This window comes from Tiliqua scincoides, chromosome 4 (assembly GCF_035046505.1).
Source record: "Tiliqua scincoides isolate rTilSci1 chromosome 4, rTilSci1.hap2, whole genome shotgun sequence".
NCBI lineage: Eukaryota > Metazoa > Chordata > Lepidosauria > Squamata > Scincidae > Tiliqua > Tiliqua scincoides.
In genome coordinates, this window is record NC_089824.1 from 143,927,610 (window position 1) to 143,955,367 (window position 27,758).

The 27,758-nt window shown below is 43.0% G+C and overlaps 1 protein-coding gene across 1 annotated transcript in view; it reads right to left on the reverse strand.

The window, feature by feature from the left end:
* Positions 1-27,758, reverse strand: part of AK5 (adenylate kinase 5) — a 110,636-nt gene that overhangs the window by 27,551 nt on the left and 55,327 nt on the right. The window contains exons 6-7 of the mRNA XM_066625457.1: positions 25,664-25,754; positions 18,445-18,521 (exon numbers count right to left, since the gene is read on the reverse strand). Coding sequence (XP_066481554.1) covers positions 18,445-18,521; positions 25,664-25,754 — 168 coding nt within the window. The remainder of the gene's footprint in view (positions 1-18,444; positions 18,522-25,663; positions 25,755-27,758) is intronic.

Below are 27,758 nucleotides of genomic sequence, written 5' to 3' on the forward strand. Positions count from 1 at the left end.
GCAGTTCTGTGGGCTCTCATTGTCACCCAGTGATTTGGTTCATATTAGCACCATAAATGACAAACTAAACTGATTAGCTCTTTTAAGTCTGCCTAAACTCCTTTGTGGGAAAACATCAGCTTTGTTGTGTGATGGCAGTTCCCATAAGTGGCCACTTTAAGAACACTGTACTGGAGAAAGCCTTCAGGGCTCTGGAGTGCATTACATGCACACACATACACATTGGAAGCTTTGACTGAAGAGGGACTGTACATTTGGCAAATAAATGCGAACACTTTAAAAAAAACAACACTCTGGAGTGTGAACAAAAGCTCTCCAGACAAGATCTTTAAATGAGCTCCCAACTGAACCGGATATGAGAATAGGAAATCATCTTTTTTTCAAAGTAGGATATAATATGAGACTAAGGGAGATGCTGTTTTCTCTCAGGGAAGAAGCAAGGATCCAGTTCAGTCTGTAACAAATTACTGCAGCTGTCATTTGGGCAGCTGTTGCTGCTGCTATTTCTTTGCTATTTGATCCAGCTGGAGGAAAAATGAGAAAGTGCTCCCTCTTTCCTGCTCCTACTCTACAATGATTCCTAACAGCCATCAGACGCAGCTGAAAGCTAATTCAGAAGGAGAGGACACATGGTGCACATGAAAAACCCTGGAAAGGTAATATGCAGTAGGCAGAAATTCAAAATTTGATTCAAACTAGGAACATCATGCAAGGTGCTCAAGAGATATAATCACAATGACATGACAGAAAGCCAGAAAAAAGGGAGATTTGCACTGACTTTTTAATATAATTAATACCACATAATGAGGTGATCAAGAATATTAATACTGCTGTAGAATAATTGCAATTTCCAATTTCTTTCACTAGAAATTTCACTAGCATCAAGGCTTCTATTGCTACCTAAGAACAAATGCAGAATATCATGACCACTACGAGGATCTAAAGAGGTCTTCACCATAGCAAAACCTGTTCCCCTACCTAGATGACCCTAGGTAGATGACCCTAGATGACCTTTTTAATCAGCTGTTTATTTGAACCAGTAAGGTTTATTTTACTTATAACTTTCAGTCCAATCACTGTGCCACACAAAATATCTTCTCTTAATGCCATTATTTGAATGAATGTAGCATATAATCAGAATTCAGTATTTTACAGAGACTGAACCAATTACTAGCATGACGTATTCACAACAGACACGAAGCTTGGTTTGCTTGTGGGTTCCTTGCAAACAGCTAGGAATACCTGATGAAATAACACCAGCCTTAGGCCAAGAAAAGCTACATTTGTTTGAACTTGAAAATTCTAGCTATGGGCATGCCTGCAGAGACAGCTCTTAAAACCAAGGAGCTTTTTGATTTCATTTTTTAACAGGCAGTATCTGTCTTGGGGGTTGGTGATGAGGCAGGCTAGAATTATATTACTGAGTTTCCATGCTGCTACCAGAATTCTGTCAGTTTGAATTTAAAGCAGATCATGTCAGGAATCAATTATTATATTGGCAGCCCAATCCTGAGCTGACCAGCGCACGGGGCTGCAGTGGCACCGAAAATGACTGCTGTTGCATCCAGTACATCTCAGGCAGCCGCTGCCGCCTCCTCAGGAGAAGGGGACTTTCATCCCCTTCCCCCGACTAAGGCGAGTAGCCCCACAATGAGGCTACTTGATTCTACAGTGACCCAAGGGTCAGCATAGAATTTAGAGCCTCTGTGTCGGGTGAAGCTCCACCAGTCCTGCCTCCCTCCTGTCCTGCTCCCTCTCCCAGCATGCCTCCTCCCCATCTCACCCCCACGTCCCCCCCTGCCTCTCTACTGACCGGCGGTCCATACAACCGCCAAGCGACAGAGCTCCAGTGCTCCACCAGCACTAACCCAGCGCCTGCCAGAGGTAAGCCAGCAGGCACTCTTTAGGATTGGGCATGCCACTTTAGTCAGTGGCATGAGAAACCGGGTGCAAGCATCACCAAAACAGGTGAAGGTCTTTCACTCATGTTCCTTCCAGGTATGCATCTACCATACAAAGGGACCTGACATTTTTCTGATCCTCAAAGGGTCAATATTCTTTGTTAAATGACTAAGGAATTGTGTACTGCTTGTGGTTCCTGGTTCACTCCAGCAACTAGGGCTGCACCCTGCTCAGATCAATAGTATATATTAATGCATTTGATTAAATGCAGCATGAAATCCGTGTTGACATTGTAACTAATTGTTGATAGTAAATCACAGCATATCACAGTGAGATGACATACAACCACTCAGATGTTGTAGGTGGTGATAACAGTGAATTGTGACTCATAAACCATAGCAGTTTAAACAAACCCAAATCTGATGCAAAGTTTGTACAGGGATCACTGTTTTCCAATAAAGCTAACTGAAATCTAGTATGAAAATGTTTTGGGGGAAAAAACATTTTAAAGTTTAGAAAGTAAATATCCTTTAATTCAACTTGCTTTTTTGTATACAGATTGAAAATTTAGGTATCAAGAGGATGAATGAAGTCATACAATGTAGGCACATCTTACCCCATTCATCTTTCATATTTAGGCACATCAACGTTTCCCACATGCTCAAGCTGCAAACAATATTGGTTTGTTTTTAATAACGATCACTTGTGCTGTTATTATCCTATCCATCCTCTATTATCTTCCACTTCCATTACTTTTACTCTGTTGTACGTATATTATCTGTAATCAGCTTGCTATATTTCATTTGTTACGATAAGAGGTGAGATGACCTTAGACTCATAGAAACCGCATAATTTTGCCAGTGAAACCAGTTAGGTCTGAACTGAGGAATCACCTAGTCTTTGAGAAATTGTTGCAAGTGGACAAGAAACTTGATTGGTTCTGAGCACAAGATTTGTACATCGAAGGATACAAAAGTCTGCACCAAATACCTATCAAATATCTGACTTTCATTTCTCAAGCCAATTGCTATGATGGATTAAAATAATTGCAGTCTCATTTTACCAAGTTAACAGCACAATCCGATTGAGAACTTGCACCAACGGAACACATGCTCTGTCGGTATACCCTTTTGCAAACATGCAGTAAAGCACGTTGCAACAGCATAGTTGATTGTGGCACTGGCCTGCTGGTGCCAGCAGAGAGCAAGCATTTGCTGGCACAGGTAAGCTCCATATGGGCTGGCAGAGGGGCAGACAGAATGGGGGTGGGCAGGGGTGTGTGATGGAGCTGGGGAGGGGGTAGATTGGCCTGGAAAGGGGCAGGAACGACAGCAATGGCTACGGCCATATCCTATTTCCACTCCTGGGCCTGAACTGCTGACATAAGGCTGCTCGAACTTACACCAGCGATTTTAGACCCACTGTGGCTACTTTTCCATGGGCATGGGGACAACTGTCCCCTTACCTCAGGGTGTACTCCAGCAGCCTCTTTTCCTACATGGAATACAGCGGAGGCCATTCTGACGCTGTTGCATTGCAGCGCAGGATGTAAGTTATGATGGGACTGTCCATATCTACTAATCTATTTTATCTTTAAAACAAGAACAATCCTAGGAACATGGACAGTCTCAAAGCCAAAATAGTTGGTTCAGGTTTGAACAGACCCATCAAGAAAGCAAAGGCTTACACCAGTGGTTATCAAACTCTCTGGGAGAGTTGGAGAGCCACTAAGTCTTGGCTGCAGGCAGCAGGGGAGGGGGGGAAGGCAGAGACGCGATGTCCAGCATTGCACCTCTGATTGGGGCACAAAGGGCGCACTGCCCTCAGAACCATTTGTCATATGATCATACAGGATCATTACAGGATCATAACAACATCCAGTTTATTGGACACCAAGAACAAAAATAGAAATTCAAGCCAATCAAAGGCAACTCAGAATGCCAAAGTGACTATATTTTTCTAAAATTAAAGGCAGTATTTTCTCCAAGGCAAACTACAGTTCTTTGCATCTAGAATGGATTCTTTTTTAGACCTTAATATACTGGTTCCCATGGTAACTTAAAATGAACAGATTGTTCATGGGCTCCAATAGATTTTTACTAGCTAACTTCTGACATTCCTGAGATGGGAATTGTTGGTGCTTTTTAAAGCATACCTTACGATCGACTTAGAAAGTTATTTTTTTCTTGACTGTCATGAAAAAGTGTCCCACAAGATTTCCCTGTACTTATCCACATTTGTCTGTATCTTGAATTGAAAACGGTTATAAATATTTATAACCCCTAATAATATTTATAAACCCTAAATATTTAACTTGTGAAAAAACTAACATTTAAGTTGTGAAATACAGAGCCCAAGCAAACCTTTTCCCCACCATAACATTAAAAAGGCGCATAACATTAAAAAGGTGGCAGAGCAGCTTTTAAACTGATCCCTGGGGGAAGGCCGACAGGAGCCGAGGGGCATCCGGTTCGGGACTCCTCATCCCTATCGGATGAGGATGGGGAGGTTAGAGAACAACAAGACAAAGGCAGGGTAGGAGAAGAAATTGGGAAAGGTAGGAAGATGGGATGTGATAGACGGTTTGGCACAATGAGAGGATGCGGGGACAAAGGAGCGAATAAGCAGCCCATCCTGGGGCATTCCGTGTATAAATGCTTTTATGCGAATGCCCGAAGTCTACGAGCAAAGGTGGGAGAACTGGAATGTCTGGTGACAAGGGAAAATATTGACATAGTGGGCATAACGGAAACCTGGTGGAATGCGGAGAATCAGTGGGATACCGCAATCCCGGGCTATAAACTCTACAGGAGGGACAGGCAGGGGCGTGTTGGAGGTGGGGTGGCCCTTTATGTTAAGGAAGGGATAGAATCCAGCAAAGTAGAGATTGAAGGTGGGTCCGACTCCACCGTAGAATCTCTGTGGGTTAAATTACCAGGCTTGTGCAGCGATGTAATACTGGGGGTGTGCTATCGTCCTCCAGACCAGAAATCTGATGGGGACCTTGAAATGAGGAAACAGATCAGGGAGGTGACAAGGAAGGACAGGGTTGTAATCATGGGGGACTTCAATTATCCTCATATTGACTGGGTCAATTTGTGTTCTGGTCACGATAAGGAAACCGGATTTCTTGACGTGCTGAATGACTGTGGCTTAGATCAGCTAGTCACGGAGCCCACCAGAGGACAGGTGACTCTGGATTTAATTTTGTGTGGTATGCAGGACCTGGTTAGAGATGTAAACGTTACTGAGCCATTGGGGAACAGTGATCATGCTGCGATCCGTTTCGACGTGCACGTTGGGGGAAGAATACCAGGCAAATCTCTAACAAAAACCCTTGACTTCCGACGGGCGGACTTCCCTCAAATGAGGAGGCTGGTTAGAAGGAGGTTGAAAGGGAGGGTAAAAAGAGTCCAGTCTCTCCAGAATGCATGGAGGCTGCTTAAAACAACAGTAATAGAGGCCCAGCAGAGGTGTATACCGCAAAGAAAGAAGGGTTCCACTAAATCCAGGAGGGTACCCGCATGGCTAACCAGCCAAGTTAGAGAGGCTGTGAAGGGCAAGGAAGCTTCCTTCCGTAAATGGAAGTCTTGCCCTAATGAAGAGAATAAAAAGGAACATAAACTGTGGCAAAAGAAATGTAAGAAGGTGATAGGGGAGGCCAAGCGAGACTATGAGGAACGCATGGCCAGCAACATTAAGGGGAATAATAAAAGCTTCTTCAAATATGTTAGAAGCAGGAAACCCGCCAGAGAAGCGGTTGGCCCTCTGGATGGTGAGGGAGGGAAAGGGGAGATAAAAGGAGACTTAGAGATGGCAGAGAAATTAAATGAGTTCTTCGCATCTGTCTTCACGGCAGAAGACCTCGGGCAGATACCGCTACCCGAACGGCCCCTCCTAACCGAGGAGTTAAGTCAGATAGAGGTTAAAAGAGAAGATGTTTCAGACCTCATTGATAAATTAAAGATCAATAAGTCACCGGGCCCTGATGGCATACACCCAAGGGTTATTAAGGAATTGAAGAATGAAGTTGCAGATCTCTTGACTAAGGTATGCAACTTGTCCCTCAAAACGGCCACAGTGCCAGAAGATTGGAGGATAGCAAATGTCACGCCTATTTTTAAAAAGGGAAAGAGGGGGGACCCGGGAAACTATAGGCCGGTCAGCCTAACATCCATACCGGGTAAGATGGTGGAATGCCTCATCAAAGATAGGATCTCAAAACACATAGACGAACAGGCCTTGCTGAGGGAGAGTCAGCATGGCTTCTGTAAGGGTAAGTCTTGCCTCACAAACCTTATAGAATTCTTTGAAAAGGTCAACAGGCATGTGGATGCGGGAGAACCCATGGACATTATATATCTGGACTTTCAGAAGGCGTTTGACACGGTCCCTCACCAAAGGCTACTGAAAAAACTCCACAGTCAGGGAATTAGAGGACAGGTCCTCTCGTGGATTGAGAACTGGTTGGAGGCCAGGAAGCAGAGAGTGGGTGTCAATGGGCAATTTTCACAATGGAGAGAGGTGAAAAGCGGTGTGCCCCAAGGATCTGTCCTGGGACCGGTGCTTTTCAACCTCTTCATAAATGACCTGGAGACAGGGTTGAGCAGTGAAGTGGCTAAGTTTGCAGACGACACCAAACTTTTCCGAGTGGTAAAGACCAGAAGTGATTGTGAGGAGCTCCAGAAGGATCTCTCCAGACTGGCAGAATGGGCAGCAAAATGGCAGATGTGCTTCAATGTCAGTAAGTGTAAAGTCATGCACATTGGGGCAAAAAATCAAAACTTTAGATATAGGCTGATGGGTTCTGAGCTGTCTGTGACAGATCAGGAGAGAGATCTTGGGGTGGTGGTGGACAGGTCGATGAAAGTGTCGACCCAATGTGCGGTGGCAGTGAAGAAGGCCAATTCTATGCTTGGGATCATTAGGAAGGGTATTGAGAACAAAACGGTTAGTATTATAATGCCGTTGTACAAATCGATGGTAAGGCCACACCTGGAGTATTGTGTCCAGTTCTGGTCGCCGCATCTCAAAAAAGACATAGTGGAAATGGAAAAGGTGCAAAAGAGAGCGACTAAGATGATTACGGGGCTGGGGCACCTTCCTTATGAGGAAAGGCTACGGCGTTTGGGCCTCTTCAGCCTAGAAAAGAGACGCTTGAGGGGGGACATGATTGAGACATACAAAATTATGCAGGGGACGGACAGAGTGGATAGGGAGATGCTCTTTACACTCTCACATAACACCAGAACCAGGGGACATCCACTAAAATTGAGTGTTGGGCGGGTTAGGACAGACAAAAGAAAATATTTCTTTACTCAGCGCGTGGTCGGTCTGTGGAACTCCTTGCCACAGGATGTGGTGCTGGCGTCTAGCCTAGACGCCTTTAAAAGGGGATTGGACGAGTTTCTGGAGGAAAAATCCATTATGGGGTACAAGCCATGATGTGTATGCGCAACCTCCTGATTTTAGGAATGGGTTAAGTCAGAATGCCAGATGTAGGGGAGAGCACCAGGATGAGGTCTCTTGTTATCTGGTGTGCTCCCTGGGGCATTTGGTGGGCCGCTGTGAGATACAGGAAGCTGGACTAGATGGGCCTATGGCCTGATCCAGTGGGGCTGTTCTTATGTTCTTATGTTCTTAACATGTGTGGCTATGGCTGGTGTGGCTATGGGGGGGGGCAGATCAGGAGGAAAAAGGGAAAAATATTTTCCTTTACCCTTCCATAAGCCTCCTGATTACCATTTTGTCTCCTTGGACTTGTACCGGCTCTGTAGCTGTCTCCTTGGACTTTAGCTGGCACAAGTCCAAGGAGACACAGGAGCATGTTGGATGCTCTCAGAATGGATAGCAACCAGCACATGTCACTCACAATGGGTGCCATCCCCTCCTGCCTCCAACATGCCTCCCACCTTCACCCTGTCCCATTCCACCCTCCCTGCTGATGCAGGCATTCCTTTCCTCGTTGCCATGCACAGGGCTACTCTGGTTTATCCAGTAGTGTTTCAGAAGTGCACCTTTCCTTGTGGGCTGCCAGTGGGCAGTTTGTGACAGTCGTAAAGCAGCTACCAGCGCTGGAATGCTACTTCCGGCAATGGAAGAGCCCAAAAGGATTGAAGTGTTAGAGAACTATATTGTTACATGTGCCCATGATCATTACAATTGCCAGACAGAGTACATGGTAGCTGTTTGAGTTTGCACGTGAAAGCTAAAATCAAAAGGTTCAGAGACTCATTTTTTGCAGAACTGTAGGATTCAAAAATAATCTTGGAATCTCTGCGGTAGGATGGGTAGGGATTTCTGTTTGTCTGCAATGGTTACTTAACCTAAAATTCATAACAAATAACAGAATATGATTAGACTATAGGCTGGGGAAAAGTACAGAAAAATCTCAGCAAATACAAAAAAATTTTTACAACTACACTTCCATGCGATATTTCTACTTCATGACTTTTAGCAGCAATCTTCATTCCACCATGTGGTCTTTGGACATGTCAGATTTTTAGACACAATCAACAGATGCTTTCTGCTCCATTCCTCAGTAATCTGGTTTTCACTTGATATATTGATATCAATATATCACTACACCTCCTTTGTTTTGCATTTCATGAAAAACCGATCTGTTACGCTTCAGTGTGGAAATGCAGCAATGGTTCTTGAGAAGGTATTTTGCTAGGTATTTTGCTAGGCAATAGATTTTAATCAACTGTGATTTTTCTGGCTAGCAAAGTGTGTAAAAATTCCTGTGGGAGTCATTCATTTCTTCTGTTTCAGTTTTCTTTGAAATACTTCTTTTTATTCTAGTAACCTTTGACATTCCACAATAGTCCAGTATTTATGATTTCTCCAGTAACAAAAGATACAGATTTTCTCTTTTCAAGCTGTTTCTTGTCTATGCTCAAGATAAAGGTTCTATTCTCTTTTATACAAAGACAAATTTTCATAGCACTAACTTTCCTTTTAAAACTAGCACACCAGTCCACAAGTAGTGTGATATCTCCTCTTCCACAGGCACCCTCATCCATGGGGAGGTGGGATGTGCCTGGACCACTCTGACTCTGAATTGGTTTAGGTTTCTTTACTCCACTAGCACAAAGAACAACAAGAAGATGCACACAACTTTGTAGCAATTAATCAATAGTATTTAGCCAATAGTCTTTAAATAGTCTAATGCAGTGTTTCTCAAACTGTGGGTTGGGACCCACTAGGTGGGTTGCGGGCCCATTTCAGGTAGGTCCCCATTCATTTCGATATTTTATTTTTTATATATTAGACTTGATGCTACCATGGTATGTGAATGCATTTGGGGAAATGTGACAGACACGTACTTTGAACAAGCTATGTATATTCTTTTAATAATGATAGTCAATGAGATTTCCTCCTGGGCAAGTGTGGGTAGGACTGCAGCCTAGTTGTGAAAAATTTTCCTGCATGTTGATGTCACTTCCGGTCATGACATCACTTCCAGCGGGCCCTGACAGATTCTCATTCTAAAAAGTGGGTCCCTGTGCTAAATGTGTGAGAACCACTGGTCTAACGGTTTAATCAGTGGTGGCTAACCTGTGGCACGTGTGTCACTAGTGGTACACAGACACTTTCTAAGTGGCACACACAAATTTGGGGTTTGTTCTGTTTTGTTACTCCTTACACAGCATGTCCCCAAGTTTCTAATACTGCAAAGGGCATACTCAGGGTGACCATGGCTACTCTGCTTAATTTGCTCTGGTTGGAAAATGGGGAGAAAAGCAGGAAAAGAACAATGGACAGGAGAGAAAGCCAATAGGGCGGATGGTAGTGAGCTGCATTCCACTAACTGGCAGGTCACTCACATACCTTAGAAGCCATTTTGAATGCCCGAGAAGGAGATAAAGCAGAGTATAAATGTATAAATTAAATAAACGACAGTATTGGCAGAGCACTGAAGAGGCAAGGGGCAGGTTGTAGAAGGCAGTAGAGGCTGGCTTGGGCAGCGTAGAGATGGCCAATGAGATCGGCAAAGCCCAGGTGGCCAGCCAGGCACAGATACCATCCTCAGGAAAATCATTTGCAAAGAGATCCTGGCTAAGATCACCTCTGAGGCCAAGAAGGTGGGCAGGCAGGAGGGAGCTGGGCTATGCATAAGAGCAACATACATTATATGGACCTTGGAACAAGACCTGCTGGGCGTCTATGCAGACCACCTTTCTGGGTTTCATCAGCAGTCAGCCAAATATCTTTGGAAAAGCCCAAATAGGCAACAGCACTCCCATGCTTCTTGCTTTATATTTTCTGGCACTCAGAAATATACTGTCCTTGAACTTGGAAGCTCTATTTAGCTATCGTGGTAATAGCTAAAAGCGATGTTAAGATGGAGTGGCATGTTCAAGATTCTCTAAATAAAAAGTGGCATGTTTCGGGCTGTGGCTTGGCCACCCCTTTGTTAAATAGTCTTTAACCAATCTTTAGATAAATTTAAAATACCTCTAAAATTATTGCTGCATTTTACAAATATAACCCAAACCTTCCACACTCTATTGTAAATAATGAATATAATAAATGCCCTTATTAGTACTTTTATGAGCTTCCTGATTCTAAAACACTATAATGATCATAACTCTTTAGCCCTATGCAGAATTCCACTCCTATGGAAAGAGGTAAGGGGTTTCTCAAGATGGCATGTTTATTCCTCCCCCCCCCCCCCAACATTCAGTGTCTTGGGAATTTCTTCCAATGACTGCAATAATTCAAGGCTGTAATCATGGTTAAAAATTTTCCCCTACATCTTTAAATATACCACTATAAGAGTGGTAAAATAGTCAGCAGGGACATAATTTCATAAGATGTTAAAATTTAATTTGAAAAGAGATAAATGCTCAGTGAGAAGAATTGCTTGAGACACTTCAAAATCATCCTTTAAGTATATTGTTATCCATACTCCATCACTAAAATAACATTTCTTCATATTCCTGGCAAGGTGGTTTATACTTGTTAATTGGCTTCCTAGAACACTTGCATACAGTGAACAAGGCACATGGTATATGCAATCATCACATACATATATAACACATCACATCCACAAGGCTTTGTGCATTTTTCCACACAGAAGTGATCTGCATTTGTGAAGACACCACAGTCACAATGGAGACTGGCTCTGAACAGCAGCATCTTGACTGATGTTCATCTCAATCAGATGAAGAACATGTGAATCCAGCCATGTCAGCCCACTACCTACCAGTGAACATTCTCTCTTTTCATGTCACACATTCAATTCCACTGCATCTTTATTGGAGATTACAAATAATGGCTGGCTACTAAGTCAAACAAAAATGTGTGAACGCTTGTCTTTAGGAAGCTGCTTCAAAAGACTTAAAAAATAGCTCTCTCTGAAGATGCACTTAAATTTGGAAACCATTTAAATGGGCCTCAAGATGGCAACCATTACATAAGGAAATGTAGTCATCTGTACACAACCAAGAATAATGCTCAAGTCCATGAAGAACCAAAGTGGTTCTGCTAAACACTTCTGAAGCACAGCTAATTCTCTGTTCTTTCAAAAACAGCATATGTTTAACTTACTGATGCTTCTAGCTTCAGTTGACTGCCAAAGTGTTCTGCTAAATATCTGCTCGTGTTCAACTCCTTAGTTGCTTGGAAACCGAACCCTCTTGGCCCCATCTCTCTGACAGGCCCTTTATCTACTTTCAGCTATATACGTACAACACATTGATATCTAGATACACATCTTATCCTCACTTGATATTCTCAGCAGAGAGGTGGTTGGAACAACTCCTGGTTTGATGACTGCATGCACAACAAAAAGGTCAGTGGAGCATTACGTTTCTGTCACAGTCATAAAATTCTCAAGCACTCGATGCAAAGTCTAAAGCTAGAAGTGCTTCCATTTGCCCATATTCTGAACAAACATTTTAGCTTACCTTCATTTTTATGAATGCAAAATATTCAGTTTAGGCAGTGGTGGTTTTTTAGACACAGGCAGACAGTGATATCACAGGTGATATTCTATTGTAGGATCTGTGGGGGGGAGTCTCTCCAAATCCAGTTTTTGTGGATTGACCAGTTTCATAGTGCCAGCTAGAAAACACTACAGGATGAGACAATGCTTTTTCTCTATGCATGTGCAACATGACATCATGCATTTTGCATGGGGACTGCCATGCATATACAATGTGCCTACATTAGCTATATTCAAAACAATGGAAATCTGTAGTTATTTTTTAAAAAATTCAGTTGCCAGTGAGTTATTTTTTTTAATCACTTGCCCTTTTAGCAATTCTAACTCACTGACAAAGGCAGTCATTATTCATGGATTTATTAGAATGGCAACAGATGCTTCTGCATTGTCAAGCTGACCTTTCCCCCAAATATACAGTAAGATTGCATTACTGCCAACCATGCTGTTTGCTTCTCTGTGTAGGAATGACAGTCAAATGTAATCAGCTGCATCTGGTTCATCTCATCTAGTAAAAATAAAAACTTTTAATTGACAAAAAGAATCAGCTTCATGACTTCCTCCTTTGAAAAAAGCCCAGTGCCCAATGAAAAAATAAATCCCTCTTGGATTTATGTTATTGCAATGAATCCAATTACAAGATAATTGCTTTGCCCCTTACAGCATGCATCATGTGCTCCATGGGTTCTTTAAATCCTCTGATGACTTTCTATTGAACCCTCCCCCATTTACGTTTGTGAGGGGTAAGATACAGGTGCCACTGGAACGAAAATACCAGAAGCGACAAGAGGCATGATTTCAACACCTTAAAAAGTCTCATTCTCCAGTGCAGGGCTTTCAAGCCAGATTGTAGGCTCTGTGGCTGCATTTAGAAAAACAAAAACAAAAAGCAGCTTGTGGGACAAAAAAAAAAGATCAATCCAGTGTACTGTATATTTCTGAGCTGGCTCTTGAGGAGCTGACTTTGCTTTTATGCAGTCACAGTAGATCAAGGAATGTATGCTTCAGGAAATTAAATCTTTTACTGGAATGCTAACTGTCCTGCAATTAGAATGCATTGCCAAGGAATGATATTCTGTATTTATAGGGTGCATCTCTTTATCTAGAAAATTCTGATGTAACATACTGGCAGCCCACAGCCAACATACTGTGAGTTTGGTACCTGTGGGTTTCTTCATCCACTGGTTCCCGACCTGGAGCCTCTGGAGGCTCTTCTGAAGTCTGCAGAAGCCACACGTGTCTGCCTGTGGCCCCCAGAGTTATTTAAAGGAGACTTCTGGTTTTCAGCAAAAATCAGAAGTTGCCTTTAAACCACTCTGGGTGTCTTTCTGAGGCCCACAGAGACTGTGGCTGGATGTGTGCAGCCTCTGTGGGCTTCAGAAGAGCCTCCTTTTTTACCAAAAAATTATTTTTATTTTATTATTTTTAAAGAAAAACAAAAAACAAATAATCAAAGATATAAAAACACATTCTTAAACTATAGCAAGAGTGGTCCCAAATTACAATTATTTATTTCTTAAACTTCCAATCATTGTCTGACAGTCAATCCAGAAGAGCCTCTTGACCAGACCGGAGCTCATCTCTGGTCAGGTTCGAAGGGGGGGCCAAAAACCATGGGTTTTGAATACCTGTGGTTTTCCTTGTCCATGGGGGTTCCAGGAACAGAACCCCCCATGGATAATGAGGCCTGCCTGTAATTTGCAGCGCATTGTGCATAAATTACAGCACAATCCTATGCATGTATGCTCAGAAATAAGTCTTACTGGATTTAATAGTACTTATTCCCGGGTAAGTGTGCAAGTGTTTGCAGTCTCATACGAATTGCACAGTACAAAAAAGTAGTGTTAGCTATCATTAGCTACAGAAAATGGTCCCTTCCACGTTTGTTTTATAAGCAACTGCATATAGTAAAACAACATATATAACGTAAATGGAGTGCATTGTTTACTGCACTGTAAATTTAGGGTGCTTCACATAATATACTAAGTAGGTTCCCTTAATGCAGGGATTCCCAAACTGGGGTGTTGCAACACCCCAACCAGAGAACCCCTGCTTCTGTCCCTTTAAGGAGCGGGGAGGGTGGAAAGCAGCAATGAAACACCAAGACTGCACCGCAGCCGGGACACAGGAATGAACTTACCTAATGCAGTGCCAGCCTCCAAGAGGGTGCAGAGAACCCCGCAGGCCCCTCCACAGGGATCCCTGCGCCTCTGCAAGTCTAAAAATAATGATCATGGCACACTTCCCGTTTTGGAGGCCGGCACTGCATTAGCTAAGTTCAAATCCCACCTGTCGCCAGCAGTGGTGTGATTCTGGTGATTGCGTTACTGCCTTTCCCTCCCCTATTATCACTTACCTCGGTTCCCAGACTCCCTGCGAGTTTGGAAACTGCAGCCTTAATGCTCTGAAGCATGATGCTTAAGTTAAAGCTGTAAGCTAAGAAATATACCCTGACTTTTGAGAGATCTGCCCCACATGTGTTTCCACCCTCACCAGTGCTGATGGAAGGGTCTTACTGGGCATATCCCCAATGGAGAGGGTTCACCGGGTGCTCCCTGAAGAATTATTGCATGGTATAAGAAAGTATAGTGTGGTGACTATATTTTTGATTGTCTTATTTTTTAAAAAAATGTATATTCTGTCCTCTTTTGACCCAGGGAAGCTTACAATGTATAAAATTAAAACAATACAATAACAAATACTAGCAACAATCAAAACTAAAAACAAACCAAAGCAAAATTAACCTATATATACAGCTGCATTTATAGCAGAGCAACAAAAGTTTGCTCAAAAAAGGCACATCCACAACACAGGCCTATAATTTTTTTTTTTTAATTTGCCAAGAATGTTTGAATGAATTTAGGACATCTTTGGCTTCCTTACACAGAAGCTGCTCAAATCAGCATATAAAGTACCCCCCCCCAAAACTACATCCAATGCAATTTTTAGATTCAGCACGCCAAATATACCCAAGAATATGTCTAATGTTTGAGACAACAAAATATGTGTAGAAAATCTGTGAATTGATGGTGGAAGACTGACAGTGAGGAAGCTTGTGACACTTCAGAGAATGGGGGGGGGGGCTTCCACTAGGGGGAGCCTGTCACCGAAAAGCCCTTTTGCGGGTAATTACCAACGGCACTTCTGAGGAAATGGAACCTGTCGGAAGACCCTCTTATAAGTTGTTATATAATGGGCAAAGGACTAATGCCCAATCCTGGGACAAGTCAAACCTTGACCCCTTCTTCTATGATGCCCACCCCAACAGCCCTGCTTCAGGCCTGTCACCCATGGTGCAGGCATCCCACATCACTCCCCACCTCAGCCTCTTGGGAGGGAGGGCCTGATCCAGCAGATAGTGATAGCCCCAATCCCATCAGACAGGGCAAAAGGAGAAAGAAATGCTGTGCAAATTGAGACCTGCACAGCATCCTCTTGCACTGACCATTGGTCTTTCTCCCAGGGGTTTGTGTTATTGCAGAAGCCCAGGAGAAAAGCCCAGTTGGCTGGGGAAGAGGGAAGTGGTGAAAAAGAGTCAGCTGAGACTCACATGGGCACTTCCTCCTACCCACTGGCCAACTGGACTTTTCTTCTAGGCCAGGGGTGTCCAAACATTTTGACAGGAGGGCCACACCGTCTTTCTGACGCTATGTCGGGGGCCAGGAAAAAAATGAATTGATTTACATTTCAAATTTGAATAAATATACATTAACTTACATAAATGAATATATTAGTGATGGAGCGTACATGAATGAAAGTCTTGCAATAGCTCAAGGCCTATAAAAGGCCTTGCACAAAGCAAGTCCGGCCTTTCCTTCACTGCTACCGCTGCATCACAAACATGAAACAGCAAGCAGTGGAGGGAGCCCTCATCCCACAGCTCACGCAAGAAGTTGAACAGTCGCCCTCACGCTGAGAGCAATTGTGTCGGGCCAGCACAGGCTCTAGCAATTCTCCAGAGGACCAGAGGCTCATTGGAGACTGGGGGCTCCCCGCAGGCCGGGTTGCAAGTCCCCAAGGGCCGCAAGTGGCCCTCAGGCTGGGGTTTGGGCACCCCTGTTCTAGGCCTATGCAATTACACAGAAAGCATTGTAACACAACATTGGATTTACTTAGAGTGGTTCTACTACTCGGAGATAGAAGAAGAATCTGCTCCCACTCACTTTGGACAGGTGGCTGCCACAGTCAAAACTACAAACGTGTGTTTTTGGTGTTAGTAATAAGCATTTTCCCAGATCCGTGGGATAAATTGTCTTATTCTTCTTAGCCTGTTTGGTTTGACCTCTTCTTTCTCCCTATCCAGTTTTCACTTAATGCAGTGTATGTCCTCTGGGACACAGATATTGTTGGTTTGCTTGTTTTTATATAATTTGTATTTTGACTCCCCACAGGTGAGGACCAGAAATTCAGCCAAATCTCTGCCCCAGAGGCAAGAGTGGGACAAAAGGAGTGTGAATGTGAGCATTCTAACATGCATGTGTGTGTGTGTGTGTGTGTGAATATACACATTTATGGGAAGTAATGTCTCTCTCCAATCCATTTCAGATCCCTTAAAACATTTCCTGTCTTTGTGTAGAATGATAGCCCAATCCTATCCACACTTTCCTGGGAGTAAGCCCCATTGAATACAATGGGACAGACATCTGAGTAGACATGCATAGGACTGGGCTGTAAGTTGCCAACGTATCCATGCATTTTACACCAGCATGGAAACCGATAGAAAGCATCATAACTATTCCAGGGGTGTCAAACATAAGGCTCGGGGGCCGGATGCGGCCCGCGGAAGCTTTTTATCTGGCCCTCAGGCTCTCAGCTGCTGAGCAGTGCTGAGGTGTTACTTCTGAAAGGGCAGCCCACACAAAAATTGGGCTCTCCCATATCTTGAAATAAGATAAAGATTTATGTATTTTCTCTTCTGTCATTTGCAGCTAATGAATTCTTAAGTGAGAAAAAGTGCTTATTTTTGGTTATGACCTGTTTAATGACAATACTTTCTGCTTAACAAGACCATTTCCGGCCCTCAGCAGGCATCATGAATACCATTTGGCCCTTGGTATGAAACGAGTTTGACACCCCTGACTTATTCCAACTGCATAAAATGAAGTGACTTTAATGTATCAGAGCTCATCACCTTTCTGAGAAAAACAATGAATTAAAGGATTCATTGTTGAGAGCCCTAGTTCTAACTTGGTGGCATGAGAAAATGAATCTTAAAAAGGGGCTGAATATTGGGGTGAAAGAGCCTTTTCTGGCAAACAATCACAGGAACATTTCAGATAAATCATGAAATTGTGAGTGGGAGCACCTGACAATTGAATGAGAAAAGAGAAAAGTAGGAGAAGAATTTGGAGGGGTCTGAATATAAGAATGAAGGGATGAAAGTAGACTTACCAAGGGAAACCAAGAAATTTTTAATAGCATGTTTGGTTGAACAGCTTACTCGGATTCAGTTTACATCAACTGCAATGGCCTACCGGAGGTTATTCTAGATAAGTCCAATTGCTTTTAATTTTAATACCCCTTAATTAATGGAGAGAATATTATGGCATATTAGGAGGTATCAAAATCATGACCTCATTTATTCTTATTAGCAGAAAAACAGAGACAGCTCCGCATTCTGGCAAGCATGAGCTTCTCTCAGTCAAGTGCCACTAAGCGTACCTGTTACATCAAATGCAGAGTTCAGCTGCACATTTTTAAAAAGTTAAATAGTGGCTATGGGGGGGGGGGGGAGAGAAGGTCAGAATTAGGCCTATGGTGTACGGGAAAGGGCATTCAACACTATTCCACTGCACTGCAGTTCTTGACCAAGATTGTGCACCTGAAGCTGCTCCAGTGAACCCTCAGTATCTGCGGGGGATTAGTTCCAAGACCCCCCCACCCCCCCATGGATACTGATTTCCACAGATAATGGGGTCCATGGAAAGCCCATAAAGCACCTCCTGGACATGACTGGAAGCATCTCTCAATTGTGTCTGGGAGGTCAAGTGAGGCCCTCAGCACCTATGCTGAGTCAAATCTGTGCATGCCAAACCCACAGATAAGGAGTCCACTATATATCTGTGCATGCCAAACCCACAGATAAGGAGGGTCCACTATATTAGACCCAAGAAGGAAGTTTCCACTGGCACAATTTTAATCAAAACTGCAGCCCTAGTTTAATCCTGTGTTTAACGTGACATATAATTTGGCCTTAAGAATTCAGTTGAGGATGTCAAGTCCTTGATGATGGTAGGAAAGAAAAACATGGGAAAGAAAAAACAAAATGACCGGAAAAATACTTTCTAAAAGCATGGTCACTCAGTATGCAGCCATTAATGCATAGAGGTACCCCTCTGTATCCATGGATCCCATATCTGTAGTTTCACTTATCCATGGTTCTCCTCCTGCCACATGCTCATTGCTTATTGGTAGCAGTAAATGCTGCACAAGGAATGCTCATAATAAGGAGTCATACATCTAATTTAATTCACCTGGATGCAGGCAGAGGGCAGGAGTCTGCAGTGTACCTCTAAAAGTAAAACAGAGTGGAAGGCAATGGACTTAAGGGATCACAGAGAAAAAGAGAGTTTTTGCTCTGTATAAGCCATTACCTGGTCTTCAAAGTCAAATTCAGCATCTGCAATATCCCCAGGATCCATGATGAGATTAAGGTCAAGTTCACATGGGCCTAAAATCAGAAAATATCACTTGATATTATGGAATGCACAAACATATGACTGTATATACAAGTTGCTGTTCAAGCATTTGAAGATTTTAGCTAAAGAACACTTGCTTATGTATTTTCCAAGCAGCTGCTTTAAAGGATTAAACCAACTACTAATCTTGGATGAATATTATAAATATAACTTTCTGAGCTGTGTACGGTTCATGATCTTTACACAAATAAGCATATCCCCCCCCCTCAAAAAAAAAATAAGAAAAAAGCAATACCAACTCTATATCATGCTGTAATGAATGCAGGGATTATTTGGATTTGAATTAATCATGATTACATGTGGGGTAAACATTCCACAAAACAGTAGTGGCCTAATCTGTGTATTAATATAATAATTTTTAATTCAAGACTATTCTGATTATTAATTCTATGACTATTTATTCTGATGTAACTTCTATAATGTTCAGTGGGCATATGGTTGCGACCTTATTTAACTAAGGGCATAATCCTATCGTGCAGTGGAACAGGCAAGCCAGGAGGCTTGTGCTGTATCCAGCACAGGATAGGGGCCAAAAGTGGCTCAGCCAGAGGTAAGGGGAAACATTTACCTCTGGGCAAGGCACCATTTCCCCTATGGGTCTCCTCGGACTTGCGCCACCTCTTGAGGTGGCACAAGTTCAAGGAGAGCGGAGCAGTTTGAAGCCGCTCCAATCTCCCTGGGAATGGGGGTTGGGATCCCGTATAACTGCTGGATCCCAGACCCACCTCCTGCTCCCTGCCTGCCCCTAGGCGGGCCAATGCAAGGCTCGGCGTAGAGGCTTGTCCCAGCCTCCACAGGCCAGCGCGCCTCTGCCTTATGGAACGTTTGCGACCCTCCTGGGCCAGCACAAGGGACTTGCACTGGCTTGCATTGTTTTGTTTTTGAAAAGTGGTTGAATTAAAATGCAAAATGCAGTGTTTTGTGTTTTTATTCACAACTGAATATACAAGTCCAGTGTTCCTTCCTCATTTCCTATGGATAGAGGTGGGCAGTGGGTCAGGATTCTGGTCAGAATCTCGGGTCAGGATTGCGCCCTAAGGGTCAGGATTGACTCGGGTCAGGATTGCGGGTCAGGATTGTGCCTCGGGTCAGGATTGTGCTCTAAGGGCACAATCCTAACCAACTTTCCAGCACTGACATAGCTGTGCCAATGTGGTGTGCACTGCATCCTGCAGTGGGGAGGCTGTCAAGGGGGCCTCCACAAGGTAAGGGCATGTTTGTTTCCTTACCTTGGGACGGCATTGCAGCCAGGTCAGCGCTGGAAAGTTGGTTAGGATTGCGATCTAATATATATACAGCTGGCCCCTCTTTATCTGGGGGTTCAGAACCTGTGGATTTGATTCAGCATGGGTTTCTGAACCTGCGCTGGAGGGCCTCACCTGACCTCCCAGACGCAAGCAGAAGTGCCTTCTGGTTGTATCTGAGAGGCTTTCTGAGGCCCGGAGAGGCCGGATGTGGAAGGCACTTTCAGTCATGTCTGGAGGTCCTCTGATGGACTCCCTCCACAATTCCATTATCCACATGTTTCTGTATCCTCAAGGGAGCGGGAATGAACCCCACCCTACAAATACAGAGGTCCAACTGTATTATTTGTTAATATTTTGGCTGCACTTCTTTGTTCTGCACATTTTAATATTTTTTCGGGGATTTCAAATATTTTTCTCTTGGAGAGGGAGACATAATGGAATGCACTGGTATAAAAAAATGCTATGGGGTAAGGATAAGCCTTGAGAAGGGACAAATTGCCCTCTGGACAAGAAGTCTGAGAGTGATAGAGGTCAGATTTGTTGGATATCAACACTTGGATTACCAGAAATTTAAAGGCATCAGTAGTAGATCTGGCAGTTCCAACTATGTCTGATCCCCACAGTAAATAACAAGAGTACTTCAAACCATACTGGACAGTCTGTATGTGTTTCTTTTTTGTTGATAATGAAGTAAAATCACAATGCACAATGTTCTGCATTTTAATAAAAAGACCCAAACACCACATTTTTCAAACACCTCTATTCATAGGAAATGAGGAAGGAACACTGGACTTGTATATTCACTTGTGAATAAAAGCACAAAACCCTGCATTTTGCATTTTAATTCAACAACTTTTCAAAAAACAAAACCATTTTCATTTTCAAATACCTCAATATAAGGGTGACAAAAGCCACTACAGTTATGTAGTGGTAAGTTTTGCCACTCTTCCTGTCCAAAGTTTTAATTTTTACTAAAACTGGGTCAACTGCTGGTGTCCCTTGGTATCTGTGGATCCAGTTCTCCATGCACCCCCATGCACCCATTGCCCTTTCTTAACTCTTTTGCGAAGCATTCCAGTTTCTTCTTGGGAGCCTTTGGGGGTCTTCTGGGTCATGCCAGGCCAGCAACCCACTCTACTGGCCTTTGCAGCCCTCAAAATGGCCCACAGAAGCACCTGGAAGCTATTTCGGGGTTGCAAATGCAACTTCTAGTTTGACCTGAAGTCACTTCTGGTTGCCTCTTCAGGCAATTACAAGGTCCATGACGCCAACAGAGTGGGTTGCTGGCCCAGTACAACCCAGAAGAGGCCTCCAGAGGTCCAAAGAAGAGACAGGAAAACAGTAAGTTTGGGTTCCCTTTTATTCACATTTCTGGTATCCCCTGGGGGGGCAGGAATACATGCCCCACGGATACTCGGAGACACCTGTACTATGAATTAATTGCTTCTCAAAGTTGTGCTCACTGCCAACAAGAAGAGGTGGAAAGGCTATGCTTTTGGATTTGGGAGTGATTATACAGTTCTATAACTATCTTCCTTTTAAAATGATTTTCATGTTCACTGAACCATTAAGAAAGATCAGTATAATAATAAATAATAAAAGGATTTGGCAAGAAGATGGAAAATCTACTCAAAGAACAGAGAAATTAAGAATTATACTTTTAATATACTTCTTAATTGCCTCTCGCCACTAAAGGACGAAAAGAGGGCTATATTTAAATGCTGGGTGTAAAGTTGAATTGAAAGTCATTTGGCCACATATTCTAGCAGGTCTACTACCTCCATCCCACTTAATTTGGCACACTGCCTAGCCAGTGGCTGTACTTGTCAGCTGCTGAAGCTGTAACACTCCAGCATTCAAGAACTAGTAAATAGGCTGGAGATGAAAACATGGCTAGATATTTTGCCTAAAGCTGTTTATTAGGTTGCTCACTATATTTCATAATGGAGTGCTTCACAAGACTCTCAATAAGCCTTTTGCAAGTCATCTTTTTGGAGGCCTTTTCCCCTTACTCAAACAGAAATAGTTCCAAATGCAGTGATGCACATCAAGCATTTTTTTTAAGCATTACCACTAACCTCAGTGGGGAAGTACTTTGTGTTCTTAAAGACAAGGACCTCCTTGAGTGCTCTGCTCTATAGAAATAGAGACTGTACCAGCCTATGTATTCACAGCCTCAAGGAGCAAGGAAGGAGATTCTAACCAATTTACATATGAACATCACTTTCCTGGTTGGGGAGCCTTTACAGCCCAGTTACTTTAATTTAAATCAACTGATTTAAAGAAATAATCCGATTTAAAGAAAAATTTAAAGTTCACTGAAAGAGAGGGAGGGCATAAAAAGAGACCATATCAGATAAAATCATGCTGCGATTTGTGCTGAACACTGATTGCTAGGATTTTTTGAAGTTACCAAAACCACACTTTTGGTACTTTTTTAAAAATCCTGCCGCCTGGATCCCTCAGTTCTTTCCTTATCTAGCCAACTGTTACTGTGATGGGCTAGTTCTATCACAATGTTGCATGTCACACTTGAGGTTCTAGGGCTCCTGCATAACACTCATAACAAAACATAACACCAATTCTCTATGGGGCTGCAACTTGTAATGATTCAAGGTCCACTTCACTTCAAGCTTTCCTAGCAGCAGGACCTTTGCAGATGTTACAAATGTGTGGAGGGCACTTGCTTTAGCCCTGCTTCTGCCAGTGACTCATTTACATTAGCTTTGCCCTCCTGTTTACCTGACCAGTGACAGGGTGGCAAGCACAAGGAGGATCTTTTCCTATGTTCAGCGTTTGTTGCTTAGGTCAAAAGGTGATTGCAGTGAAGCAGGGCTAATACATGCACATAATGCTAAGTTGGCATGATCGTGGGGGCCCTCTACACATCTTGTATACCAAGCTATAATATTTGCACAGGGCCTCTAATGAGAGATGCCAGCTAATTTCATGAAGCTTGAATTCAGAGAAGGTTTTCAGAGGTTTCAAATGAGCGGCAAGCTCTTCGACCCTCTGGAATTCTTTTCTGTTCTGAGAAGGTTGCTCTTTTTTCCTCCTTCCATTAACTTACTCAGTTCTTGGGACAGTGGTAGGACAAGTGGAAGAAATGGCAAGGGAGTTAGGTTTATATTCATCCCGTTTCAATTTGTTTCTCTGGTGTGTTGCAAAGCACACAATGCACAGATTAGGAAGGGTTTTTCCCCTTTATTTTTCTCCTCCGCTCCTTTGTCATCCTAATGCTGCTCCTTAGTGCCATCCATAAAGAGAAACTGGAACTCTTAGGCTTTCTACCATGCATTGTAATTGTCTGCTTCCACCTTGTTCTGAAGAAGTCCCATCAGATATGAAGCCTTGGGCAACCATGTGACCACTTCCTTGGACCACCCCCCTTATTCAATCTTGTTTCTGCTCCTGGTGTCAATAGATAGGGGCTGGTAATAAGTCAATGGCCCGCGCCCACATGGGGATTTCAAATACCCTGAGATTCCAGGTTCTCTGGGAGGGTTGTCTATGGGAAGAACACCAAGGGCCATGGTCCGTTCTGGATCTCAGCTGACATGTCTTTTCTTGCTCTCCTAAAAGCACCTCCTCAGGGTATGGGCAAGGCTGGACTCGACTAACTTTGCCAATCCCTCTACCTTCTGCATTTCTGAAAATGCTCCTAAAAATTGGGAGACTCTCTGGAACAGGCACAAGAGCTGGAAACAAATTAGTGAATCAGAAACAATATCTCTTCCGCCCCCCTCAACCTGAACAGTAGTGCCTTCCACATGCGGAACAACTAAGGATACAGTTCATTACTGGCACCTGATTGTTGGAGGTCCTGGGAAAAAGTGTTGCACTGCAGCTGCCCCCCCCATTACTGCTGATGACTGACAGCAGTAGATAGCAGCTTCTCTCCCTCCCCATCAGTGAGTAATGGGGAGAAATCTGTGGCAGCTCTTTAGAGGTTTCAAGGAGTCAGCCTGGCCATGTGGGTGCTCCAATGGCCTTGGGCCTTCAACCAGTGCAAAATCTCTAACTGTACTCCTGTGCTATTAAATATTCACACATAACAGAGCATTGTTTTTCATATTATTTTTTTATATTTGTCTGTCAGCTTCTCCTCTGGTTCCAATGATAATACTTAAAGACCATTTCAGAGACTGTTTATTGGTTCACTGTGCCTGAAAGAATGCCATAAATAGTCTCAGAGAGAGAGAGAGCGAGAGAGAGAGAGAGAGAGAGAGAGAGAGAGAGAGAGACTATTTGTTCATGTGTACTTTTCATTTATGAAGTATAATCTGATGGGATTCACAAAACAGTCAGGGCGGCTTGTAATCGCACACATATTTGCTGGGAAAGTGATCTGAAATTTGTGAGGGAGCAACAAATGGTTGCTTAAAAGTTATTAAAAGACTGATAGGTATCAGAATGATAACTGTTGCATTTTTGTTCTCAGGTGTTAATAATACAAACATTTATTGAATCTCTAAACCAGAGAATTTCAAGACAAGATGTTGCCCATAGCAACAGTTTTATTATATGGTGGGGAGCAACAATGAATAAGAATATCATTACGGTCTATGAAGGCTGCAAATTGTTCTTTTTTAAAAGAATGTCTTCTTTTTTCCCTACCAGTTATGGGAATGTAGCTACCTGCAAGGGTACTTATAGGGATAGGTCAAAATTTGACATGCTATGTACACATTGCAGTGGTAGCCTGTGAGTTTGATTAGAGACAATGCAGGATGAAATTATATTGGCAATAAAGAGGCAGAGTACACTCGGGTCAAGAAGTTGCTTTACTGAAGCCTTTGACCCAAAAATGTCTTTTGACTCTTGTCAATACTACACACCCTGTTATGCAAAAACAAAGTCATAATTCAGGTTTTTTTCTGTGGTCTACTGGTCAAATTCAGCATAAAGACTAGTAGAGAGAAGAAGGCAGAATGGGCTGAAATGTTAGATTGGTCACTTTTTGCAAGAAAAGTCTATGCAAACAATTTTTGCATTTCCTACATTTATGTGATGATTATACACTAATCACATTATGAAGAAGCAGAGGTTAATATTATGTTGCTTTAAGAAATACCATTTTTAATATGTGGGAGTTGGCATCCCCCACAAAGTAGGAAATGTGGGCTGCTGATTACATGTTACCAAATCCTACACATAAGTCACATCCATGGAAGAAGCTGCTTAATTCTTGCTTGCACATTGCAATGCGTGACAATCATAGGCACTGCAAATTGCTGTGTGCCTACACAATTTGAATATGTGCATCGTTGTTTCGCATTTCACACATGGTAATAGCACCATTTTCTTTCAGAAGTAACTTGAATGCAGGATTTGGGGGATGTGTTGGAACGGAGCTGTAACTAGTGTGAAGCCTGAGGGAGACTGGCCTCAGGTGCTACGTCATGTGGGGGTGTATGACTGCCCCCAGGCTCTGCCCTAGTTATGAAGGAGGTGGTAGTGGCTTTGCACACCATTCCTTCTCTTGTAGAGGCTTCCAGCCTCCACAGCAGAAGGAAAAGTGCAAACCTGCCGTAACTACCATTGCCTCTTCTAGAGAGAACCTGGAAGTGACCGAGATCTCATGTGTCCCGGGCAGCGGGGCAGTGAGTTATTGCTCTTGCTGGAAGAAGTTCTGATTCTGCTCTCAAGTTCTAACCAGCACCATTAGAACCTTGATGGTGCTCATTAAAGTTTAAACAGTGTACTAAACACACAATCCAAGAAAATCCATTTTGTTTTGTCATATTTTAAGTTCCTTTCCATAAATGTGAACATCCTTAGAATTTGAAAACAAGAAATCCTGTGCAACGACATTCTGGACCTAGAGTGTATTTTGGAACTTGGTACTGAAATAGTCGTTAACTGACCTGCTACAGCATCTTTAGTGGGCAACAGTTTGCTGTCGACTGCCAGGCTTATATCATTGAAAACTTCTTCCTCATCTCTGTCAGCATCAAACTGGTAAAAGAAAAGGAGATCAGACACTTTGGAATAGGGTATGTGGTCTGAACGCTACTGTATAATAAAGGACTTCTCCAAAACTCTTCACCGCTGCTAAGAATAACTCTGTGAAATTCATTCATGTAAATGTCACTGACATTATGAATTCATCATTTACTTTGCATTGGCTACATCACTTACCTACAATAAAAACAGCATTTATCACATTTGTCTGTTACATTGCAGTGGAAAAAATAGCATGCTTGTGCAACAAGCCATTGTCTCAGATAATAACTAAGCAACAAAGGCTTGGATCCTAACTTTCTTTTAGCTGATGGAACATTTCATTCCTTCCCCTTCATTCTCTGGTCCCTTGTGTCCTCTGAAAGTCTGCTCCTGAGGTTTGAAAGATTCTCCAGGACAGAATGGCATGTGCTGAAATATCCACTGCTGCATCTTGTGGAAGGGGGTTGTTGAGGAAGTGAACCCTTGATTTAATGGACCTCAATTCGGAAACAACAAATGTTTTCTGCTCCATAAAAATGAGTCATAAGCATTTTACATGTAATGTCTCCATTGACTTCAATGCATTCAAATTTAGAACAATTTCAGCATTAAAGAATACCCCCTCCCCCCCATTAGTCTGTTGAATTGAGAGGTCACTGTAATAACTGTATCAACCTTTTCCCTTTTGAACCTATACAAAACTGTTCCTGTTTTGATGGAAGATATAATTTCTGGATAACCCTACTCAAGCATTTTGTCAAGGAATTTCTTGTTTGTGTCAAAACAGGGCTCACGAGAGGGGGTGCAGGGAGTAAACTGTACCCGGGACCAGAGTCACAAAAGGGGCCCAGGAGGAGACCCCAAAATTTTCTGGGATATTACATTTTCTTATCTCACCCAGCTTCACTACCCATGTGGGATCTGGGCAGCCCTTACCGTATGGCGTGGCCTCCACAAGGCAAGCCATATGCCCCGGGCTGAGAAATGCATACAAGACACTCTAGATGTTTCTAGGTGTGAACCTACCTCCAACACAGTATGTTGAAAACAAGATGAAATTATTTCCTGATGAAAATAAGGTTCGTGATAATCTATTGTGATTCCATCCCCATCTGGGTTACCTGTTCAATAGTTTTCTTTTTTTTGGAGGGGGGGGGGTTGAGTATTGTTCTTGATGCTGAATGGGCAAGACCTGGATTTCTGTTTGCATACTATTCACCATGCCGCCCACCAGTCTCCCTATCTGAGCTCACCAGGATGATCTCAGCTGCAGCATCGGAGTCCCCTAGGTGTTTGGTGCTCAGAAACTTTAATATTCATACAGAGGTTCCCAGTTTGGAAGTAGTTCAAGTTTTCGTGGCTCCTGTGGCAACTATGAACCTTTCTCAACTTGCTAGCTGCTTCAACACATTCTGGAGGAAACATGTTGGACCTAGTGTTTACTGCTGGCCAGGTGGGTGATGATCTGTTTGTGGAGGAGAATAACTTCTTTGCCATGGACAGAACACTACTTGGTGAGGTTTTAGACTTATTATGGCCCCTTTATTCAGAAGGTTAACCCCCAAAGGCTTATGGTCCCAATTTATTTCTGTTGATTCTGTGGGTTTTCTGTGCCACTAGTGCGAATGATTCTGCCAAGGCCTTGATGAACGTCTGGGGCAGGCCATCAACACTATCACTCCTAAGTATCCTAAACCTCATTGTAGAGCAAAATTGATGCTCTGGTTTTCTTGGGGGCTGCTAGCACTGAAAAAACTAGGCAAGCATCTGCAGAGCTGGTAGAGAAATGCGTGTGTCAATCTGATCAAATACTAGAGTACATTTTAAGGCCTATTCTGTGGCAACTATGACAGTGAAAAAGAGAGTTCTTGGCCACCATCATGTTCAAAGATCATAGCCAAATCAGACCTTTCTTGAGTAGTGCGGAGTTGGCTTCATTTTCTTCAGTATGGGGTGGAGGATACCTTGGTAGCCCTTGGTATGTAATACAGACACTTTGCAGACGCCATGGTTTAG